Here is a 20,299-nt window from a genome sequence, read left to right as displayed (position 1 = left end):
ATAATTCTTTGTAATTGTCTACTTTTGAGTATATCTGTATCCTTTTATTGATGATAATAAAAATATTTAAAGCAGACTGACTTCATCTCACTGTTTGATTTGTCCATCCATCCATTTTGTATATTGTTTATCCTACAGGGAGCATGGGGTACACCGTGGACGGGGTGCCAATACCTTGAAGGGCACTATCACATACACATTCACACACTACAGACACGCCAATCAGCCTACCATGCATGTCTTTGGACTGGAGGAGGAAGTACCCGGAGGAAACCCCCACAGCACATGGAAAACACGCAAGCTCCGCGCACACAGGGCTGCTGCAGGAATCAAACCCCCAACCCTGGAGGTGTGAGGAGAACATGCTAACCACTAAGCCATCATGTGCCCCTTATTTGAATTGTATTTGCCGATTTTGTTCCATTTTCTCAATGATGGTCAATAATTAGTAGTCAAAGATTCAATATTTACATTTTTCACTGTATTTTAAAAAGAATGAGCTGTGTTCTGACCTGAAAAAAACAAGAAAAGCTCAAATGCTGATAAATTATATAACATTAGAGATGTCACCACAACTATTAACCAAGAAAAAATTAGCCAAATCTATGCTTGACAAGCATGACTTTTCACAATACTTTATGGCAATGAATAATTTTCCAAGTCTAACTATCTACATTGTAATTAACTGGAGACAACTTTTTTTTTTAACTACACGTAGATCATAAACCATTGTAATCGATTGAGAAATGTAAACTTTATTGTGCTTTTATCCAGCCAGATCAATATGACGGATGCATTGATGTATCGCAGCAACAGGCACCATCTATATTATATTTATGTCTATGATAGAGAAGCGCTCCTATTGGCTGCAGCCTGTGGGAATTATGGCCAATCACTTAAGCCAAAAATGCGCAACCACATGCAGAATATCCATACTACACTTCTGTGGGGAACTCGCTTTCGTAGGCTTTCAAGTGAATAAAAGATGAAAATCCTCATTTCCTGAAAAAACTAAACGTTGCCAATGTAGACAATTTAAACTGGAACTCCAGCCCCCCCCCTGAAATTCACTCCCCGCAATCAGTCCCTGTCCCAGCCCTGCATGTCCAAAGAAGGAAGTTGAACATGAACGTACATTTTCTATACCAACCTTCACAGCTAGTGAGACATTTCAAATGATGAGGCAGATTTAGAGAAACAAGTATTCAAAGTCTTGTTTTATTTCATTAGATGTAAAATAGTTCCATATACTGGTTTCTCCTAGAAAAACAGAATAGTGTCAGTCTGGACTGGTCCCAGGCACACAGCACTGTGAAGAGTAAGGTCTGGGAGTGGAACTAAAGAGAAGCTCAACACAGACACATCACACCACATTCAACCTATTCTGCCCAGTCACACATCAATGTTTCAGATCCTGAACCACAGCACAGCTACTTCACCAATGCACTTTTTGAAGTAATCTGAATGCTGCAGCACAGTGACTCAGATCAACCAGCAATGGCTTTGAATAGAGGATCTGTTTTTTATATATATATTTTAATTATGTATTGAATATATGAGGTTGCATTTAAGACTGGGCAACACACTGTCTTTGAGAAATATAATAGTACAGTTTCACATGATTATGTTAATTGAGGCAGATCAATATTTAGAGTCTCTTCACTGCTCTATTTGTGGACCACATTTGCATGCTTTTCACCAAAACGTCAGCCTCAATAATCTTCCTACACTTTTAACCAATAGGTTTTATTTGTGAGGGGAGTATGGTCTGGTATAAATGCATGCAAAATGGGGCCTATGAAAGTAGTTTAGCAGCAATTTGGACATGTTGATCTTACTGGATATACTTAAAAGAATGCATGTACTGTTTCAAAAATTAACTGGGACTCACTTCATGATTCAATAGAAGCTTTAAATGAGACAAAGACAAGAATGTTTCTTGTAAGGTGAGGGCAAAGAGTGATGAGGAAAATACAGAGTTTAATGAGACAAATCTTTCTTCTGGTTTAAATCCCTCATTGTTAGACTAGGGGCGAAATAGGGATGGCAGTTACTAATAAATGTACCATAGTTCCAAAAATGTCCCCATTTCAAAATAAGTGTGAGTGTATAATAACCCTGTGCACCCCAAAACATTTAAATTCTCCATGGTAGGGTTCTAGATCCAATTTAGAGAGCGGCTAGTCCTTAAAAGTGAGAGGCTTTGCTTAGAAATCACATTTCAACCCTGAGGAATGACAAGGATTTGGAAATGTTCCAAATTGCTTAAACTGCTGAAACAGTCATCTCTCCATATTAACCTAGCACAGTTTCAATTCAGCTACTAGGCCAAACAATTTTTATTAGATTAAGAAGACCAACACAGCGGACACCTTAATACTATAAAAAGAACTGCTATGTTTAATCAATTTCATTTCCAAAAGGTGTCATGTTTCAGTTCAGTGTAAACCTAGTGCTTCAAAAAGATAAATGACAATAGATCAGTACAAATCAGTACAAAGTCATTGTCCGTCAGACCAATTTCAATTTTGTCTATTTCCAAATCACACCAACCATGGATGGCTTTTTGTCACAGGTTTCAATTGACAACGGTTTAATTGAAGATTTAGGTTTTAAATTTCTAGGAGCTAGAAATTTGTCAGAATATGTATTGTTGTTTGGAGTGTAGCATAACTATTCAGCTGCAACTTCATTCTCTGCTTGCTGCCCTGTAGCATTTTCTGCATTCTTGGAAGCCTATGGGAAAAAAGAAAAGATACAGAACAGAATAAAGGGAAAAGAAAGCAATTTCAAAGTCTGATTGGAAAGTTATAACTTGCCTTAAGTGGCATCACATAAAGCAGTTATAACATGTTAATCACTTACTAAAGGCCTCACCTTCTTTTTCTTCTTCTTCTGTGCTTTACGACTTGCAGAGCTCTGTATCAGAGACTGTAAAATAAAATCAGGAAGAGAATGTGAAATAAACTAAATGAAAAACGGCAATCATAGCAACAGCAATTCTTTATTTGCAATTTGGAAACTGAAAAAAAACCCATAATAATTCAAGAGATTTTCAATGGTAGAACATTTCACCCAGTTGTACATGAGAGCTTTGATTTTACAGCCATCTGTGAATGTTCGATACCTTCAGCTCAGGATCCTGAACGTCATACTCGGATTTGTAGAGTTCAGGTTCAAATGGTCCGCTGGTGATTCTCAAAGGCCCATTGGCCATCAGTAATACTGTGAACTTAAACTGGGCCACAAACTCTCCTAGAGAGAAACAGATGAAAGAAGACAGATTCTGTTTTCAGTTGATTTTATTATGGCAATTAGAGAGAGAAAAATAAAAATATGAAAAGAAGGAGAGTGAATCACACAGCGTAGGCCCTCACCCTCTTTTTCACTGAGTACGCTGAAGGGCTGCAGTAGCTCATGTTTGGCACACTCGACCACTCCCAAACGGGCCTTACCCTCATCTTCAAATGCCCTGCAGGAAGGAAGGATGGATGGATACTTGTAATCTCTGCATCTACCTTTACCATGTGTAATACTTTTAGCCATGTCTCACAGAGCACTACAGAATGATTTAGGTATATATTTAAATTCTATATATTTATACAATAAAAAATTATATAAAAATTTACAGACATGTGAAAAAATAAATACACCCCATATAATTTTTTTTTTTTTTTTTTACTGGCTATACTGAAACCTGGTGAACCAGGGCCCAGTGTAGTCTCAGATTCTGTCTAAGCCATTCTGTGTAAACTCTGTAAGATCAGCAGTTTCTGAAATACTCAAACCAGCCAATCTGGCACCAACCACCATGCCACGGTGAACGAGATAACATTTTCCCCATTCTGTGGTGTTTGATGTGAACATTAACTGAAGCACTTGACCTGCATCTGCATGATTTTGTGCATTGTGCTACTACCAGATGATTCGCTAATGGCACAAATGTACAGGCGGTCCTATTAAAGTGGCTAGTGAGTAGATTTTATCAAATTTGTAATGCTCTAATCAAATTATCTTTGAAGTCAACAAATCAAATCAGTGTTTATCACAGAGTCCTTCAGCTGGCTGAGTGATACTTGGTACCTGAGAGTAAAGGGCATGGCATCAAAACGTCTCTCCACCTCACTGAAGAATATTCTAGAGGTCTTCATTTTCAGGCCATATTGTTTACTGGGGTCCCGCTTGTAGATGGTGGTCCTCTGTCCTCCGTCTCTTGTCTGAGAGAAAAAAAAAGGAGATAGATTGGTAGATGCTTCATAATTACTCAACCCCAAAAGCTCTGTTTTTGGCTGTCTACAGAGAGGCAAGCAAATTTACTCGTTCCGTGAATAATAAATTCACAGACTGATTTAACTCAGGGTCGAAATATGCTATCTGTTAAGGATATCAGCACCTAAGAGGTGAAACATCATGCTATCGGCTCCTAGGTGCTGAAGGCACAAACAGATGGTGACTGCAACCCAAGTTTATCAGTAGCAGCATTTCCTTGTTCATCCATCTATCCTACACTGGGTCACGGGGAGTCTGGAACCTCTTACAGGGGAATTGGGGCATGGGGGGGGGCAAACACACCCTGGACAGAGCGCCAACCCACAGCAGGGCACAATCACACGCATTTACACACTACGGACAATTTGGAAATACCAAATCAACCTACAACTCATGTCTTTGGACTGGGAGAGGAAACCGGAGTACCCAGAGGAAACCCCCTGAAGTTCGGGGAGGAACATGTAAACTCCCCCCATTTCCTTACCCATCTATAAAATTAATTAATAGTTTTAATTTAATAGTTTAATAGTACATTAATTAAAGTTTATTAGTGCATTATGTGATGAATTACACCAAAGACATTATTACCTTCCCTTCCCCTGTACTGATCAGTACATCTACAGCATACACCTCATGGACCTCAAAGTCCACTTTCTCATGGTCCTTCCTTTATGGAAAAACACACACATTCTTTGTCACGCAGTCTTATTTCCACTTTTGAATGAACAATTAAGTGTTTGCAGCACTGTAATAGCTGAAGCCATCCAGAACAGGTATGTGTGTGTATCTTACTTCTGCTGGTCTGTAGGGTTTTGGATGATCGTCTTCTCCCCATCAATAATGTGTTGCTTTAACTGGTGGGACAGCATACCTACAAAGAGGCACCAGAGGACAGTAAGAAACATCAGGCAACATAACCATATACCCAGATCACTCCTGGGCTTTATAGCCTCGGATAAGCATTACATAAGCAAGCTATAAGGATTCACTGGTTTATAAAACAGCCATGTGTTATATTTAGATGCAGGTCTAAATGTGGTTGGGTATCCAGTCTCGCTGGCAAACTGAAGCTACGTTCACACATACAGCGACTCGTAGTGACAAAGCGACCGGGGAACATTCATCTTCAATGAGAATTGGAGACTTCTGGTGGCATGAGCACAGCGAAGGTGTGGGCGTGTCCAGCGATGCGACAAAGTTGAAAAAAGTTTAACTTGCAAGTTTAATGCAAATGTGGAGCGATTTTTTGCATTGACCACCAATGGGAGTAAAGACGGTAGAGCGCACATGATCTGTAGCTTCCTGTGCTCGTTAGCAGAAGGAGCGAGGATCTGAGCCCGACACGTTCGGCTTTCACCGCAGATAGATTGCCATAATGGCAAAGAGAACAGAATGCTTCTCCTTCATCTTGTATGATATGATGCATAAATACACCTGTGAATTTTATATACAAACACTCTCCCTCCAAGATGTTTCATTTTAACAGCAAGAAAATGGATTTGCTATCAAAAGTAGAATGCTGTTTGGACCACCTATGTTACTACGGCAACCGGTAGTAGGAAAACCTACTGGCGTCTTCATAGTACAGCGCCTGGCGACTTGCAGCGATAACAATCGCTGTATGTGTGAGCGTGACGTAAGAATCTGCCAAAGACGAGCGCCTCCAACGTATGATTTGCAGGATACAGTGATTCTACAAACATGCTCACCTTCGATTGGATTGCATTTGAAAGCGTGAGAGATCTTGTTCCACACCTCAGTCACCTGCGTGTTCTTTGGGGAGGTGGTGGTGAGAGGACAGAGACAAACAAAAAGAGCTATATAAATACGACTACATCCTCTGTATACAGACGAGACTTATTTCCAACCCTGTACCTTATTCACGCCAGCTGTCTTTATTCAGTATACACTTTCAGCACTGGTAGTCCTTCGAAATATGAATGACTGGCTGGTCTAACTGGCCTGTAAAGCACATGCACTCACTTGGTTACCAGGTTTTACAAGACGCAGTGCTGCTTCTGCACACAAGTAGGCAGCTTTGATGACATCAGCTTTCCTGCCGGTCACAGGTGCTTCCTGGAACCATTTAAAGCAGAGAGGAAGAAATTCACACATGAGAACATTAATAAGAACACGTACAATAATAATAATAATAATAACCATTTTATACACACCTTACTGGCCCCAACAACAAAGCTATGCGCCACATTGGAGATAAAGCCATCGACATGTACTCCCAGGTCACTGTACACAGAGGACAGGGGAGGGAAAAAAAGAGCCAGAGATAATAATAATAATAATAATAATAATAATAATAAAATTTTAAATAATAAAAAAAAAAGAAGGAGGGGGGAAAAAAAGACAGCATGCAGGACTGAGGTTACCCAAACCACCAATGTTCTGTCATCTGACAATCAACAGGTTAAAACACGCCCTTTAAACCAAACAAAAGTCTCCATCCCATTAGAACAGTGGTATTCAAACTGTGCTGCAGGGGAACTGCTGGAAGGAGAAAGCAGAATAGCTTTTTACATAATCTTTCAAAACCGATTTCTCAAAATATTACTTATGGATGCCTTTAAATATATAAAATAGGCACATGCACTGATATACCTGCAAACCACATACATTTGGCTATAAAAAGTAGTTCACCTGCATGACGGTTATATTCCAGACCTTTGTGTAATTTATGCCAAATTTATGTTTTATGTGCTCATCTAATGGGGTTACATGGCGTATGATATTACATGGGGTGTGGGTGTTCTCCCGAAGAAAAATCTGAATACCACCGTGTTAGAATTAAGATCATGGATGATGAGCAGATTGAAACTCGAACTAATTCATTCCAACACTTACAACAACAAAACTTCATCTTACACATAATTCATAGACAACTGTTTCACAATTTATACAGATGGCAGGAAAAGGTGACGGACAAGCAGCGAGGGATCAGCAAGGAGGACAAGACAAATCAGAGGAGGCAAAATTATGTCATCACTGAGACTAAAACAGTGGGGGAGACTGCATACAAGACAAAATAGTGCAGAGGTTGGGGAGGGAGAAGGGGGGGGGGCAGGGAAGGAAGACGACTAGACACAAGCTTGCAACTTGTCAGAGGGGGAGTTGCCTACATTTTGACCAAGTCTCCGTCTTTAAGCGTGTAGTCAGGGTCGCTCTTCAAGGGAGAGAAGTGGCATACACAGTTATTGACTGACACGCTGGTGGGGAACGCAATGCCTGCAAGAAAACAACCACCAGTCCTCAAAACAAATCCTTCTCTTAATTTAGCAAATGAAGCTTGCAAAGACAAATCAGTTCCTAAAAGGATTAATAGCATTGGTGCATCCCTAATAACCACCTGCTGACCATATGAGGGGTGGATAAATCAGTAGCCCAGGCACCCAGGACAATCTGGCATTGATAGAACAGTTTTTACTAATTAGCGTGTACATGTAGGTATGAGGGGGGAAAAAAGTCCAGTGCATACAAGTCTACTGCTATAAATAACAAGTCACCATACAGTTAAGCATATGAAGACAAAATAAAGATGTGAGCCAGACACAAATATATTTTAGAGTTGTTGAAAGGCGAGAACATTACAGCTTTATTTATTTATTTCGTTTTAATGCCATGTCAGCAACCAGGCTATTCACAAGGCAAACAAAAGGTTCATCAATAAATATTTACAATATTAAATAAGACACTTAAACGGCAAAATCTGTGCAGATGGTACTTAAAAATTAAAAAATAAATAAATTATGCACACACACACACACACACACACACACACACATACACACACATATATATATATATATATATATATATATATATATATTAAACAAGTCTCTGAATAAAAGCGTTGAACACTACAGGTAAGATCCAAAACATTCACCTGCTGACTTTTTGCTTAGTGTACAAACATGACAACTAATTAAAACTTTGTTAGGAGGGGATAAAATAGTCGTTTGTTTCCCTTAGTCTGTATTAAATCAGTCCCTCCAGGATTTTGCGCTCACAGAAATGAATGCAAAATCGAGCAAAAATATTGAAATACTTGAAATATTCGCAGGAGCTTGCAATTTTTCAAAAATTACCACAGATTTGGGCCAAGACGCATCATGTGACATCATCATGAAGCACATTCAGCCAAAGTCCTCTTTGATTCACATGCGTCAAAGATGAGTACAGCTAATATGTCTCATTTAAAAACAAACATCACTGTGAAAGACCGTGGCAAGACAATTTGGAGGAATTGCGATTTTGCCAATTCAAGCGATTTTCTGCAAAAAAAGCACAAAAATAACCTTGGCAACTGCCCCGCAGTTTTTTTTTTTTTTTTTGAAAAAAAAAAAAAAGCTGCAGCAAAATCAAGCATTTTTATCCACAACAATCACACACACAAAAAAAACTTAAAAAAAAAAAAAACTCATGAAATCCTGTACGGACTGATTAATTCACTTAACTATCAAACTAACTCTCAATACTTTATTACATTATAATTATTATATTATATTACAAAGCTACCACTTCTTACCATAAGCAGTTAGGTGTCTGTGCAATCAAATCACGAGACCAGGGCAGCACCTTGCAACTTTTACTTGCTAATAAATGTATGATTTGTCCACCCCTGTGCATATGCATGAAATGCTAAATGAAAACTCTGCCCAAAAGATCAATTCAATCCACTATCCCACTCATGCCTGGTGTCATACACAAGTAATAAGAAGTCCACTTTCGCCCTCTTACCTTTCTTCATGTCCTTCTCCTTCTTGAAGACTTTCCCGGTCTCTGCCATAATATAAGTGTCTCCTTTCTCACACAGACTGAGGACAGACACGCCAGGCTTCGCCGACTCGATGACCACACGCAGTGCCTCTTTAAAAGTGAGACAAAAAAGAGAGAGAAGAATGAAGAGTAAAAATATATGGAAATATGTAGAAGAGGAGATGAGACCAGTCAACATGGCAGGTGATTATACCGAGATGTAGCGCATTGTAACAACCATCTGCTACAGCTGATAGAAATGAGGAAACTATGCAGTGTTTAAGGTGATAAAGTTGAACGCTGTAATATTTTGAAAGGGGCAGCTGTGGTAATTGCAGTACACATGGCAGTCTAACGCTGAAGAGACGGAGGTCAGTTGTCTGAATGATAATATCCGGGTCACAGACACCTGCTGCTTCCCACAGAAACGTTACAAGCTCCGTTCAGCTCGGAGACTCACTGACGAGTTAGTTAGTAAGCATATACTTTCTTAGACTTTTTAAAAGGCAGCTTATTTTAACAGCTAATCCCCTTCTTAAGTTAGTAAGTTATTCGTGTTATTTTAACAACAGGAACTCGGATAAATAACGCCTCCAGCGTAGAGATCCGTACTCTTACTCCTATCACTGAGCTCCAATCAGCAGCCAGTGTGTAAGAACTCGCAGCCAATCACGGCGCAGGAGGCGGGATCTTTCTGAATGTGAGTACGGGAATAAAAACGCGTGCCTTCAGTTAGCTAGTCATGTAACGTTAGCAGAGTCACTAGTACGGTCGTGGTAGTGGTTAATGTTGGATAACTAAATGTTGTAAATGAACATTTTGCGTACGTCCATCCAGGCTAGCAGCCCAAATGTCTACTGTAAGAGTCATAAGCAGTGCATGGGACGTGTTAATGTTAGGCTAAATTAGCGTGTTAGCTATCTGTGACTGGTGGAGGAGAGCTGAGAATTCATTATATAGATCAGCCCTGCTCCCAGGAAGAAGGAAAAAAACAAACAAACAAAAGTTGCAAATATATACAAAACACACCACACGGGTAATGTCTGCATCGCCATTGATCAGTCTTCATTTCCGGTGAAGCTGAGCTGCGTGTTCCTGCTCGGCACATGGCTGAGCTGCTGTACACGCAGGCCGTCACGTTCAGCTTCACCAGCACAGGACACACACAAGCTCATCTCCAGCCTCCTCTAAACAACTTACGGTTAGCAATGTCACCGCCCATCTTATACTTGGTCACAACCAAGTCTTCGGCGATGGTCTGCTCTTGCTGTTCGTCGTCGGACATCTTTGCAGCGGATATCCCAGCGAACCCCAATCCGATGAGTGGAGCAGCAAGATCAGCCAAAGCACCGCGAAGCTCACCGCCACCGCGCTTCGGTCTGTTAGCCCCGCCCAGACCACGCCCATTGCACTGTACGTCACCTAATGACACAGCCCAACCTTCTTCCAAAATACTGGTAGCGGACATGTCCGGTTTTAATGAAGTCGACTAATTTAGATTTTCATTCAGTTTAAGTTTATATTTTTGTATACTATATTTGTTTATACATATATATATGTGTGTGTGTGTGTGTGTATATATATATATATATATATATATATATATATATATATATATATATATATATATATATATATATATTTATATATATAGGTATTAATAAAGTTTATAGTGACAATAAATAACATTAATATAAAATGACACAATGTTGTAAATAAATGCAACTTATAACAATATAATATTTATTTCCGATATATGAAGTACAAACAGATTTCTGACACACTATGTATATACACTGTATGTATGTATAAAATGACATCGCCACAAACTATAGTGTAATAAAAAAGCACTTTTTTAAAAACAAAAACAAAAAAAAAACACAATTACAGAAACAAAAGAAAAACAATACCTGGTTCTGGTGAGCCATACAAAACAGCAAAGCTTTTCAACTGAACATTTCAGTTACAATATGAACAAAATACCAAAATCTTTAAGTGCTTGACATACTGTTGATATGTCAAACCGCTACATAATGGTATGACGATACTACATAGGTATACATCATGTTCTTTTGTATTTACATAAGGTACAAAATTAGTATTAAAAAGCATTCATCCCTGACTCATTGTTAATTTTGTCATGTGATGCAATGCAAGCTGCCATTTTGAGCTTGGAAAAGACTGAATAAACACCTGTAACAAACATACTGATTCATTAAAAAAACAAAACCAATTGCACAGAATCAATACCTGTGTTCATCATTGTAAGTTAAAAATAAAGACTGGTTTGCATCCTGAGGCCGAGTGGCTGTTTAGTAGTGACTGAGGTTCATATGTTTGTACACAATGATCAGTGTACTGGCTGTAAAAATTCATTAACTAGTATCGCAGTTCTTTGCTATGTTTTAACAAAAATTTTTTTTTTAATGAATTCAAAAGTATAGGTATGTGTTTCTGCTTTTGTCATATGTATTGCTGACAGTTTTTTCTTTTCTTTCTTTATTCTATATTTACTAAACCTTTATACTCAGGTTCCATCCTAATTTCACTATTGTATTCTTTATCATTTCATTAACTCTCTCCCATCTTATGTACGCACTGCATTTGCTTTAGAAAACAACCTGCTGTGCCAGTAGTCAGGATTGTCGAAACATCTGTCTGCCCTGTCCTTGCCCTTTCCCCTTCCTTTAACGTATGGCCTGACTCCATGACGGGGCTGCCCCTGTGTCTCATCTTCTTCTCCTGCTTCCTGGAGGTTCTGGTATTCAGCTCCAGAGTTTCCCCCTGCAACCCGAGAGTCCATTTCTTCATATTCACACACCTCTCCTTCTATCATGCCGTGAACCATGAGCGAGCGGCTCAACCTTGGCTGGTGGTTTGTATACTGATACTCTTCCTCTTCGCACTCGTCTTTCTCAAGAGATTTCTTGGAAGAAATATGGCCTCCTTGTCTTACGAGGTCCATTCTGGGGTGAGTGTTTGGTGCCGTGACCCCTGGGCCACTACGAATGTCCATATATTCATATTGAAGATCCTGGTCTAGGTCAGCCTCTGCATATTCAGCTTCACTCGATGGAAGCTCGGCATTGCTACAACTTCTTTCATCCAAGGAGGACTGAGAGAGGCCTCCACTGCTTTCTGTGCCTTCCATAGATAACCTATGATTGGCACTTGGAGGTTTGTGTATGCTGAAATTGCGGTTTGTTAGCTGACAGCAGTTTTGGAACTGGCCTGTGGTGTGTCTGAGGGGGAGGTTTTGATTGTTCATGTATTCATATGCTTCCTCACCACTGTCATGCTCCTCTAAAAGTTCACGTGAATGACCCATAGATAACCTCCCATTAGACGATGTCACACGGGAAGGTACAGAACACATTGTGTCTAAAGAGAAAAGGATGGAAGATGTTGTTAGACATTATTATTATAACTGTACGCCTGACTGTGGTTACCAAATCATTAAAATGAATGGTGAAGCACAGAAGCACAAATGCAACACACAATTATTCTCACTCACCTCTATCTGAACTGTCACCTGGCAATACATATTCATTTTGGTCTTCTTTTCCCTCAGTACACGGAGATGGTGTGTCAGGAATGGGTGTGTCCGGAGGGCCTGATTGGCTGTCCCTCTGAGAAATGTAGGCACTGTCCTCCCGACGTTGGACAGCTCTTAGGCTGCCAGCCAACAGTGCGTCTTCATTCATCTCCAGTTCTACCAGGGTGCCATGCCCCTCTGAACTCCCGGAAATAGTGCGTGTAGAGTTGAGGCGTGAACGCGGTGGCCACACCGTCTACAGCAAAACCAGAAACATTGTGTGTCATATAACATGACTACAGCATACAAAGAAGGCATTTGTTTCGTTCATAGGAGACACTATTCCACATTGAGACATACCTGCATAGAGCCCTCTACACTAGGGGTCATTGGGAGGTAACCAGCAGGAGTGAAACTGGCCTGTGTAAGATAAAAAACGTGGTAATATTAGGAAATGTTAAAGAACACAAGCAAACTGATTTAGGTCACACTAACTCACATGTAATTAAACCATTATGTCAGTTAATTTTTCCAACTTGCTAGCGGTTTGATTTAGTTTTTTTAAAAAATATTTTAGCAAGTGGGTTTCTCACCCTGTTGGTATCCACACGCAATCTAGAGAGACTTCTCGATGGTGTGAGGTACACAGGAGGTGTGGTCATGCCATCTTCCAGTGCCTCATCCTCTTGGTCCTCCAGCCCCACACCCAGAATGTCTACTTGAGTGCCAGGATGATGTGACTCACCAGAGGCAAGGTCAGGAGCAGTGCACTCCCCCTATAAAATTTGAATTTAAAATGTAATAAGCCTGTTATAATTGCTATAGTTACATATATGTAAACATATAAATGTCTATCGTATGAGGTCGTTCATTTGTTCTGTTAGATTACTTTGATTCCTTACTTTGATGACAAGGTACCGGGGTGGGTCTCGAGCCATCCGGCTGAACTCACTGGCTAACTCTTTGAAACTTGGCCGAACATTCTCGTCAATCATCCAGCCTGCCAGGAGAATCAAATATGATAGGTTTTACGGTGATGATTCATTATAAATCAACATTAGAGTCAGTAGCTAAAGCTCCAGACAAATACGTTCTGTAAATAATGGTAATATTTATTACATATATACATTATATACATTATAAAATATGGCATTATCTTGGTATATCCTGGCATATCATATTGGCATTATATTAAAAAAAGTTTTTAAAGATGTTAACCCAATAATAAAATTATTTTATGCACTAATTGTATTAAATGTTAAATCATCTATTTCATATCTAGGTTTCTTGTTTGTTATGCACTAGTTTTCTAGTTCATGTTTATATGGCCTCATGGTATACATTTTTAAAAATCTAGACGCTCTCTTGGGAGTCTAGGTAGTAATGTTGTTACATCTGTAACATGACAAGTGAGACAAGAAGAAACCTGGTCAAGGAAATCATATCTGTCTATATTTTTGGGTCTTGTTACTGTGTGTAATGTTTTATGTATTAGGGCAAACTATCACTTTAAGTACTCAACTCTCTTATAGTCCCAGAGGTGAAGAGATTGAGGGGACTTACATTTGACCATAACCATATAGACCTCAATCGTGCAGATCTGAGGTTGAGACAGACGCTCTCCCTTCTGCAGCAAATCTGGCACTTCCCGTGGTTTCATTGCAGCGTAAGGCTCTGCCCCATATGACATCATCTCCCAGACAGTTACACCTACACAAAAGGGATGATGCCAATAAATGGCACATTAAAAACACATCAGTCTTGCTTTCTGAATGTCTCTCTGGAACTGACACACACACACACACACATGCACTCACCATAGCTCCACACATCACTCTGATGCGTATATTTGCGGAACAAAATACTCTCAAGGGCCATCCACTTGATTGGTGTCTGGTTCACCTTCAATTCGTAGAAACATTTCTTGTTGTCTGGGTAAAACAGGTCAGCAATGCCATAGTCGGCAATTTGGACCATGAAGTCACTCTTGAGAAGGATGTTCCGGGCAGCTAGGTTCCTATGCACAATCCTCTGCTCTTCAAGATAATACATACCCTGAGAGTACAAAGAGGTCCAGAGGAAGAAACACAGAACAGTCAGTTAAGTCTATTTTGACACAAAAAAGTATACATTCACATATACTTACATTGTGGAATATATTTATTTATTATTAAAATATCTTAATGTATGGAGTATTTATTAATATTATTATACCACAACCTTGTTAACTTTTCAAATCTGATTGGTCAAAAGGTGTTGATTAATTTTCTGTAACAGCCCAGCAATAGTGCTGGCTGTAATTTAACCCACAGGTTTATTGTTATTAATCTACTGTAACTATAATAATAAAAATTAAAAACATGTTATTTACCAAACAAAAAATGTACAATCATTGATATGGTGAAGCTTTCTGTGAGGAGACGTTTATTTAACTTTTACGAAAGGGGTCTGCACTGTCCGAGCTTTCTAATGCTCTGCCACAAAAGAGTCCTCAGATCAGAGGAGTTTTTCTGGGTTCTCTGTAACATGACAAGGTGGGTTATTATTTATGTTTTTGTCTTATTAACTTCCAGAGAGAGAAAGGGAGGCTGGGAATGACTGTTTACAACTGCTATAACATAAGAGATAACAGGTACTAAAACTTTTTTGTGATGTTATTGGAAAATAATTCATGTAATGTCAGTTTCTATAGCAGCACATGTTTTTATTCCTTACTCATTAAATAATACTTTACTGCATAGATTATATACATACACATACAAAAATGCCAACACACAGACAGCTCACCTTGGCGATCTGTACACACCAGTTGAGCAGCCTCTGTGGGTTGAGATTGTTCTTCCGCTGCCTGATATGTTCCAGTAAGGACCCCTGTGGCATGTACTGAGTGACCAGCTCCAAACAGGAACCTGGACAGATGCCTAAGAGCCGCACAATGTAGGGGTGGTCCAAACTGCCCATCGTCAACATGTGCTATGAGACACAAGGAATGGCTGTTTGACTGACTGGTTTCTAAGGATCTGAAGAGCCTGTACAATATCTGTATGTTGCTTAATCATTATGTTAGGATATGTCAGGATACACAGTCCCCTGCGAACGTATTGGAAAGGCAAGGCAAAGTGTATTGCTTTTGCTATACACTGAAAACCTTTGGCTTTCAGATCAAATTGACTGATCAGAACTTCAGCTTTCGTTTCCTGATATTTACATTTAGATGTGTTAAACAACAGAATATGGCACCTTTGGTGGCAGACCAGCCAATTTTTAGGTGAGCAAAAGTATATGACCAGATAGTCTTAAAGTGAATTAAAGTAAATGATATATTTAAAGATAAATAAATATTTGGTTGCATATCCCTTGCTTACAATAACTGCATCAAGCCGATGAGCCACTGACTAACTGTCCAATCTAAAAATGTCCACTTTCATGACATTCCAAATTGTAGTATTGGCTATTTGTGCAATGGCTCTGATCAAAATGGTTTGTTTTCTACAATAGAAAGCTCTGTGGTCTCTATGGTCATGTTGGTTTATCCTTTTTAACAATAAATTTAGGCTTCATAGAGCAGACCAAGAATAGACATTACAAGACTTTAACTATTTGAACAATCAATTTAACAGGGCACACCTGGGCCTGTTAGTCACATGTTCTAATATTTTTGATCACTTGAAAAATTGGCAGGTTCAAACAAAAGGTGCCATTTTTAAAAATACATCTAGGTGTAAATATCAGGAAATGAAATTCTGATCTATCGTCTCATAATCATGTTTTGATTTCAAATCCAAATGTCTTCAGTGTAAAGCAAAAACAATCAACATTGGCCTTGCTGTTCCAGTACTTTTGGAGGGGACTGTGTGTGTGTGTGTGTGTGTGTCTTACATCTGTAAGTTCCCGGAAAGTCTGTTGACCAGTGCAATCCTGAATAGTCTTTATTGCCACAGGAATCTTTAATGTGTCTCCTTCTGGAATCCACACACCCTGAGCAAGAGAGAGAAATATTTGTGAAGTGAACAGTAATAAGACTGTGTGATATTAGCTGTATTATATTAAACACTGAAGGGTATTAGACTCTTTTATTTTGGTGTATATACCTTGTGGACAGTACCAAACACTCCTGTACCCAGCGGTTTGAGCTTTCGGAGTTCAGACGGTTTCAGAATGCGAGTGTGAACTTTTGTCCCTTTCTCCCCAGGATCCAATGGCTCAAAACTCTACAGAAATGAAAAAGACGATGATCATATAATTGTACTTATGTATTTAATTGCAAAACTCTCCTCAACAAGATCTATACAACATGGCGTTTATGTAAAACAGCCAATGTGATGCAAACAGCAAATGGATTTCAGCATACAACCAAAGTACAACAAACCAATGGCAGTGGAAGCGGCTGAGATCAAAGATATGTTGTTGTTTTTGTTTTTACGTTGTTGTTTTTTTCAATTCTCGTGGTATTTTTTGGTTTCAGCCCGATTTACAGTATCCCTAGAAATGTGTAAAAATTACTCAGCATTTTTGTGTCTACAATGTTGTTTTACCAGTCATGCTGTTTTGCTTGATGTAAGCACAGGTTAAGAATGTTAGTTATGCTGTGAAGTCTGCCACTGACATTTTATCTCTTAGATAAATGTTAAAAAAACATATACTGTGCCCTCCACTAATATTGGCACCCTTGGTAACTATTAGCAAAGAAGGCTGTGAAAAATGGTCTTTGTTGCTTAAGTTTTTGATCTTTTGTTCGAAAAATTCACAAAAATACTCTGCTCTCATAAAACAATTACAAACAAAACACAGGTTTATCCAAAAAAAAAATTCTTGGTTAAATATAGGTGTGCAACAATTATTGGCACCCTTTTAGTCAATACTTTGTGCTACCTCCATTTGCCAAGATAACAGCTCTGAGTCTTCTCCTATAATGCCTGATGAGGTTGGAGAACACATGACGAGGGATCGGAGACCATTGCTCCATACAGAATCTCTCCAGATCCTTCAAATTTTGAAGTCCACGCTGGTGGACTCTCCTCTTCAGTTCACCCCACAGGTTTTCTATGGGTTTCAAGTCAGGGGACTGGGATGACCATGGCAGGACCTTGATTTTGTGGTCAGTAAACCATTTTTGTGTTGATTTTGTTGTATGTTTTGGATCATTGTCCTGCTGGAAGATCCAACCACGGCCCATTGTAAGCTTTCTGGCAGAGGCAGTCAGGTTTTCATTTAATATCTGTTGATATTTGATAGAGTCCATGATGCCATGTATCCTAAAAAATGTCCAGGTCCTCTGGCAGAAAAACAGTCCCAAAACATTAAAGAGCCACCACCATATTTAACAGTGGGGATGAGGTACTTTTCCATATGGCTACCTCTCTGTGCATACCAAAACCACCTCTATTTTGGTTTCATCTGACCATAGAAACCGATCCCACTTGAAATTCCAGTAGTGTCTGGCAAACTGAAGACACTTGAGCAATTGTTCGATATCCATGAGAGCAGAGTATTTTTGCAAATTTTTTAAACAAAAGATCAAACGGTTAAACAATAAAGACAATTTTCACAGCCTCTTTTGATCATATTTACCAAGGGTGCCAAGATTAGTGGAGGGCACTGCACAAACCTCTCCACTCTCGAGATATCTCCTCATGGCACGTTTGCGTCGGATGGCCAGACTGCGGCGATATAGAGCAGCCATCACAAACACAAAGAATCCCACCAGCACACAAGCTATAGCACCCAAGACAATGGCAATCACTGGCAACCTGTGTACACACACACACACACACACACACACCAGTGTTAAAGATTATTAATCCTAACTAAATATACAATACAAAAACATAATGTAATGGTGCTTTTGACCAGCAGAGGGAGACACACACCCAGATGAAGCTCTCTTGGGGGATTCCACACAGTCTCTCAAACTTGGTCCAGAGCATCTGAAACCCAAAAAATTAAAAATTAATCTGCTGAATTGAAGTAAGCCTATCCTATTTAGTTTTAAACCATTACTCTTTGTGGTGAAAAGATAAGATGTTCTAAAGTCGTTATTATGTCATGGATGTAATATAAGGTATCTGTGTATCATGTATTAAAGGAAGTGTACTCCAATGTTTTCAACCTAAAAGTTATGAGGAACTGAGAAAAGAACAGAAAACCTGTTTGATTAGTTATGACGTGTGTATATTGTTACGTTTAAAAACACTTTAATTAAATCTTCGGTCAAAGATATTTGTAAATTAATCTCTAGATCTGTATAATTTCCTTTCATAGATGTGATTAATTTTTGTTTATGCTGACATAGTTAGTCTCCACCTAATTGCTCATGGATAGCTCAAACCCTCAGGAAACCGACTGGCTTTTTATGTACCCTGGGTAAACCCTGGGGGTTTCACACTCTTAATTTGACATTTACTTTGATGAACAAAAAACATAACGCTATAACTATGACTAAGTCCACATATGCAATTTTGTGAGATCAGTGTGGATTTTATATAGGGCATTCCAAATATCTATGTCAACATTATTCCATGCATGGGACAAAACTCTAGTTGCCTTAACTACCACAAAAAACTTGTAATTAAGGCATAGACACAGATCAAAAACCAGGAAATGACAAGAAACAGGAACACAGAATTGGAAACCAGAAACATGGTAAAAACACGGCTCGAAGACAAAGAGACAAAGAAACAGAAGGGCTTAAATAGATAAACTGATCAGAAACTAATACAAAACCATCAATACACTATAGGGAAATAAACCAGTGACATGGCAGGGGCAGAGACAGGACTACAATCAAAACAAAACACACGTGAGAGGAGATCAAATCAAAACAAAAGACATGGAAGCATGTTCACGCTAAGGGGGAATTACATGACAACAAGCCTATCAAGTCAGCATCAGCAAAGAACAGTCATGTGAAGAGGAAACTCAAAAATATGTATCTGTGGTAGATGGTTAGCCCCCCCCCCCCCATTTCACTATAATTCACACTATGAACTCACCCGCGAGTGCAGTTGGCATGACAGGACTGGCATTTTCTTTGGGTGTCGTGGAATTTATAAACGACAACCCGTTTTTCTCCCATAACTCCTTCTGGGCATGAAGAGACACAGTGTGGCCCATCTTGCAGACTCGCACACACTTCACACTGATCTGCCCCCTAGAGTACAACACAGAGAGAGAGAGAGAGAGAAAGAGAGAGAGAGAGATTACTTTGAATGCTTTGAAACGCCTACAAATCAACTTGTGTCACAGTCCATTAAAATGTCTATTTATTTATTTATTTATTTCTACAGTTTTACAGTGCTGCATGATTGGGAGAAAAGTGAGAAATGCAAGAAAACAAGGAGTGTGTCAAAAAACAGTATAGAGGTCACAGTACCGGTCCTCTGCAGGTGTGTCTGTTCTCCTGCACCGCACACTCGGAGTGACATGGCATACACTCTCCATTTGGCCCGGCAAACTCCCTCTTTGCCCTGTCATTAGAAATGCATATGTCTCCATATGTTGCACAGCCCAGCAAAGCACTGTTGTGATAGTATATGTACAGTGGTTGGACACTGACGAATGATTTACTGTGGTTACATATAGCTATAACCACATTAAACTATAACTTGAACTTCAGTAATTGGTTATAATTTGGTTCTTGTGTGCATGTTGAGAAAAAAAATAAACTTTAGCCCATAATAAGACAGTTCAAACAAACTACACACACACACACACACACACACACACACA

At 39.2% G+C, this 20,299-nt stretch overlaps 2 protein-coding genes across 3 annotated transcripts in view; both read right to left on the bottom strand.

The window, feature by feature from the left end:
• Nucleotides 1–1,199: 1,199 nt before the first annotated feature.
• On the bottom strand, nucleotides 1,200–10,428 carry pa2g4a (proliferation-associated 2G4, a). The gene is made up of 13 exons (XM_053635767.1): nucleotides 10,237–10,428; nucleotides 9,019–9,147; nucleotides 7,401–7,506; nucleotides 6,444–6,513; nucleotides 6,253–6,345; nucleotides 5,979–6,042; nucleotides 5,062–5,140; nucleotides 4,858–4,936; nucleotides 4,084–4,217; nucleotides 3,378–3,472; nucleotides 3,128–3,255; nucleotides 2,878–2,931; nucleotides 1,200–2,736 (listed from the first exon to the last, which is right to left on the bottom strand). Exons 1-13 carry the CDS (start codon nucleotides 10,319–10,321, stop codon nucleotides 2,674–2,676), a joined length of 1,179 nt encoding a protein of 392 aa, XP_053491742.1. The 5' UTR covers nucleotides 10,322–10,428; the 3' UTR covers nucleotides 1,200–2,673.
• A 335-nt stretch (nucleotides 10,429–10,763) lies between these two features.
• Nucleotides 10,764–20,299, bottom strand: part of erbb3a (erb-b2 receptor tyrosine kinase 3a) — a 28,182-nt gene continuing 18,646 nt past the window's right edge. For both annotated transcript variants that reach the window (XM_053636027.1, XM_053636028.1), the window contains 14 exons: nucleotides 19,944–20,037; nucleotides 19,564–19,721; nucleotides 18,442–18,498; nucleotides 18,180–18,321; nucleotides 16,663–16,782; nucleotides 16,451–16,549; nucleotides 15,359–15,544; nucleotides 14,389–14,626; nucleotides 14,135–14,281; nucleotides 13,474–13,571; nucleotides 13,165–13,347; nucleotides 12,932–12,991; nucleotides 12,551–12,827; nucleotides 10,764–12,417 (listed from right to left, as the gene is read on the bottom strand). In XM_053636027.1, coding sequence (XP_053492002.1) covers nucleotides 11,624–12,417; nucleotides 12,551–12,827; nucleotides 12,932–12,991; nucleotides 13,165–13,347; nucleotides 13,474–13,571; nucleotides 14,135–14,281; nucleotides 14,389–14,626; nucleotides 15,359–15,544; nucleotides 16,451–16,549; nucleotides 16,663–16,782; nucleotides 18,180–18,321; nucleotides 18,442–18,498; nucleotides 19,564–19,721; nucleotides 19,944–20,037 — 2,653 coding nt within the window. In that variant the 3' untranslated portion in view covers nucleotides 10,764–11,623. The remainder of the gene's footprint in view (nucleotides 12,418–12,550; nucleotides 12,828–12,931; nucleotides 12,992–13,164; nucleotides 13,348–13,473; nucleotides 13,572–14,134; nucleotides 14,282–14,388; nucleotides 14,627–15,358; nucleotides 15,545–16,450; nucleotides 16,550–16,662; nucleotides 16,783–18,179; nucleotides 18,322–18,441; nucleotides 18,499–19,563; nucleotides 19,722–19,943; nucleotides 20,038–20,299) is intronic.

The sequence above is a fragment of the Ictalurus furcatus genome, chromosome 11, assembly GCF_023375685.1.
Source record: "Ictalurus furcatus strain D&B chromosome 11, Billie_1.0, whole genome shotgun sequence".
NCBI classification, from domain to species: Eukaryota; Metazoa; Chordata; class Actinopteri; order Siluriformes; family Ictaluridae; genus Ictalurus; species Ictalurus furcatus.
The sequence above is the reverse complement of the archived record's forward strand: the minus strand, read 5'-3'. Positions and strand labels throughout refer to the sequence as shown.

Excerpts from the sequence above, each read along its gene's own strand:
- pa2g4a (XM_053635767.1), bottom strand. The coding sequence starts at position 10,321 with ATGTCCGACGACGAACAGCAAGAGCAGACCATCGCCGAAGACTTGGTT. Across the intron at positions 6,514-7,400 it reads GACGGAGACTTGGTCAAAAT|TGACCTGGGAGTACATGTCG; the intron begins GTAGGCAACTCC and ends CTCTGTGTACAG. Across the intron at positions 2,932-3,127 it reads TTCAGGATCCTGAGCTGAAG|TCTCTGATACAGAGCTCTGC; the intron begins GTATCGAACATT and ends TTTATTTTACAG.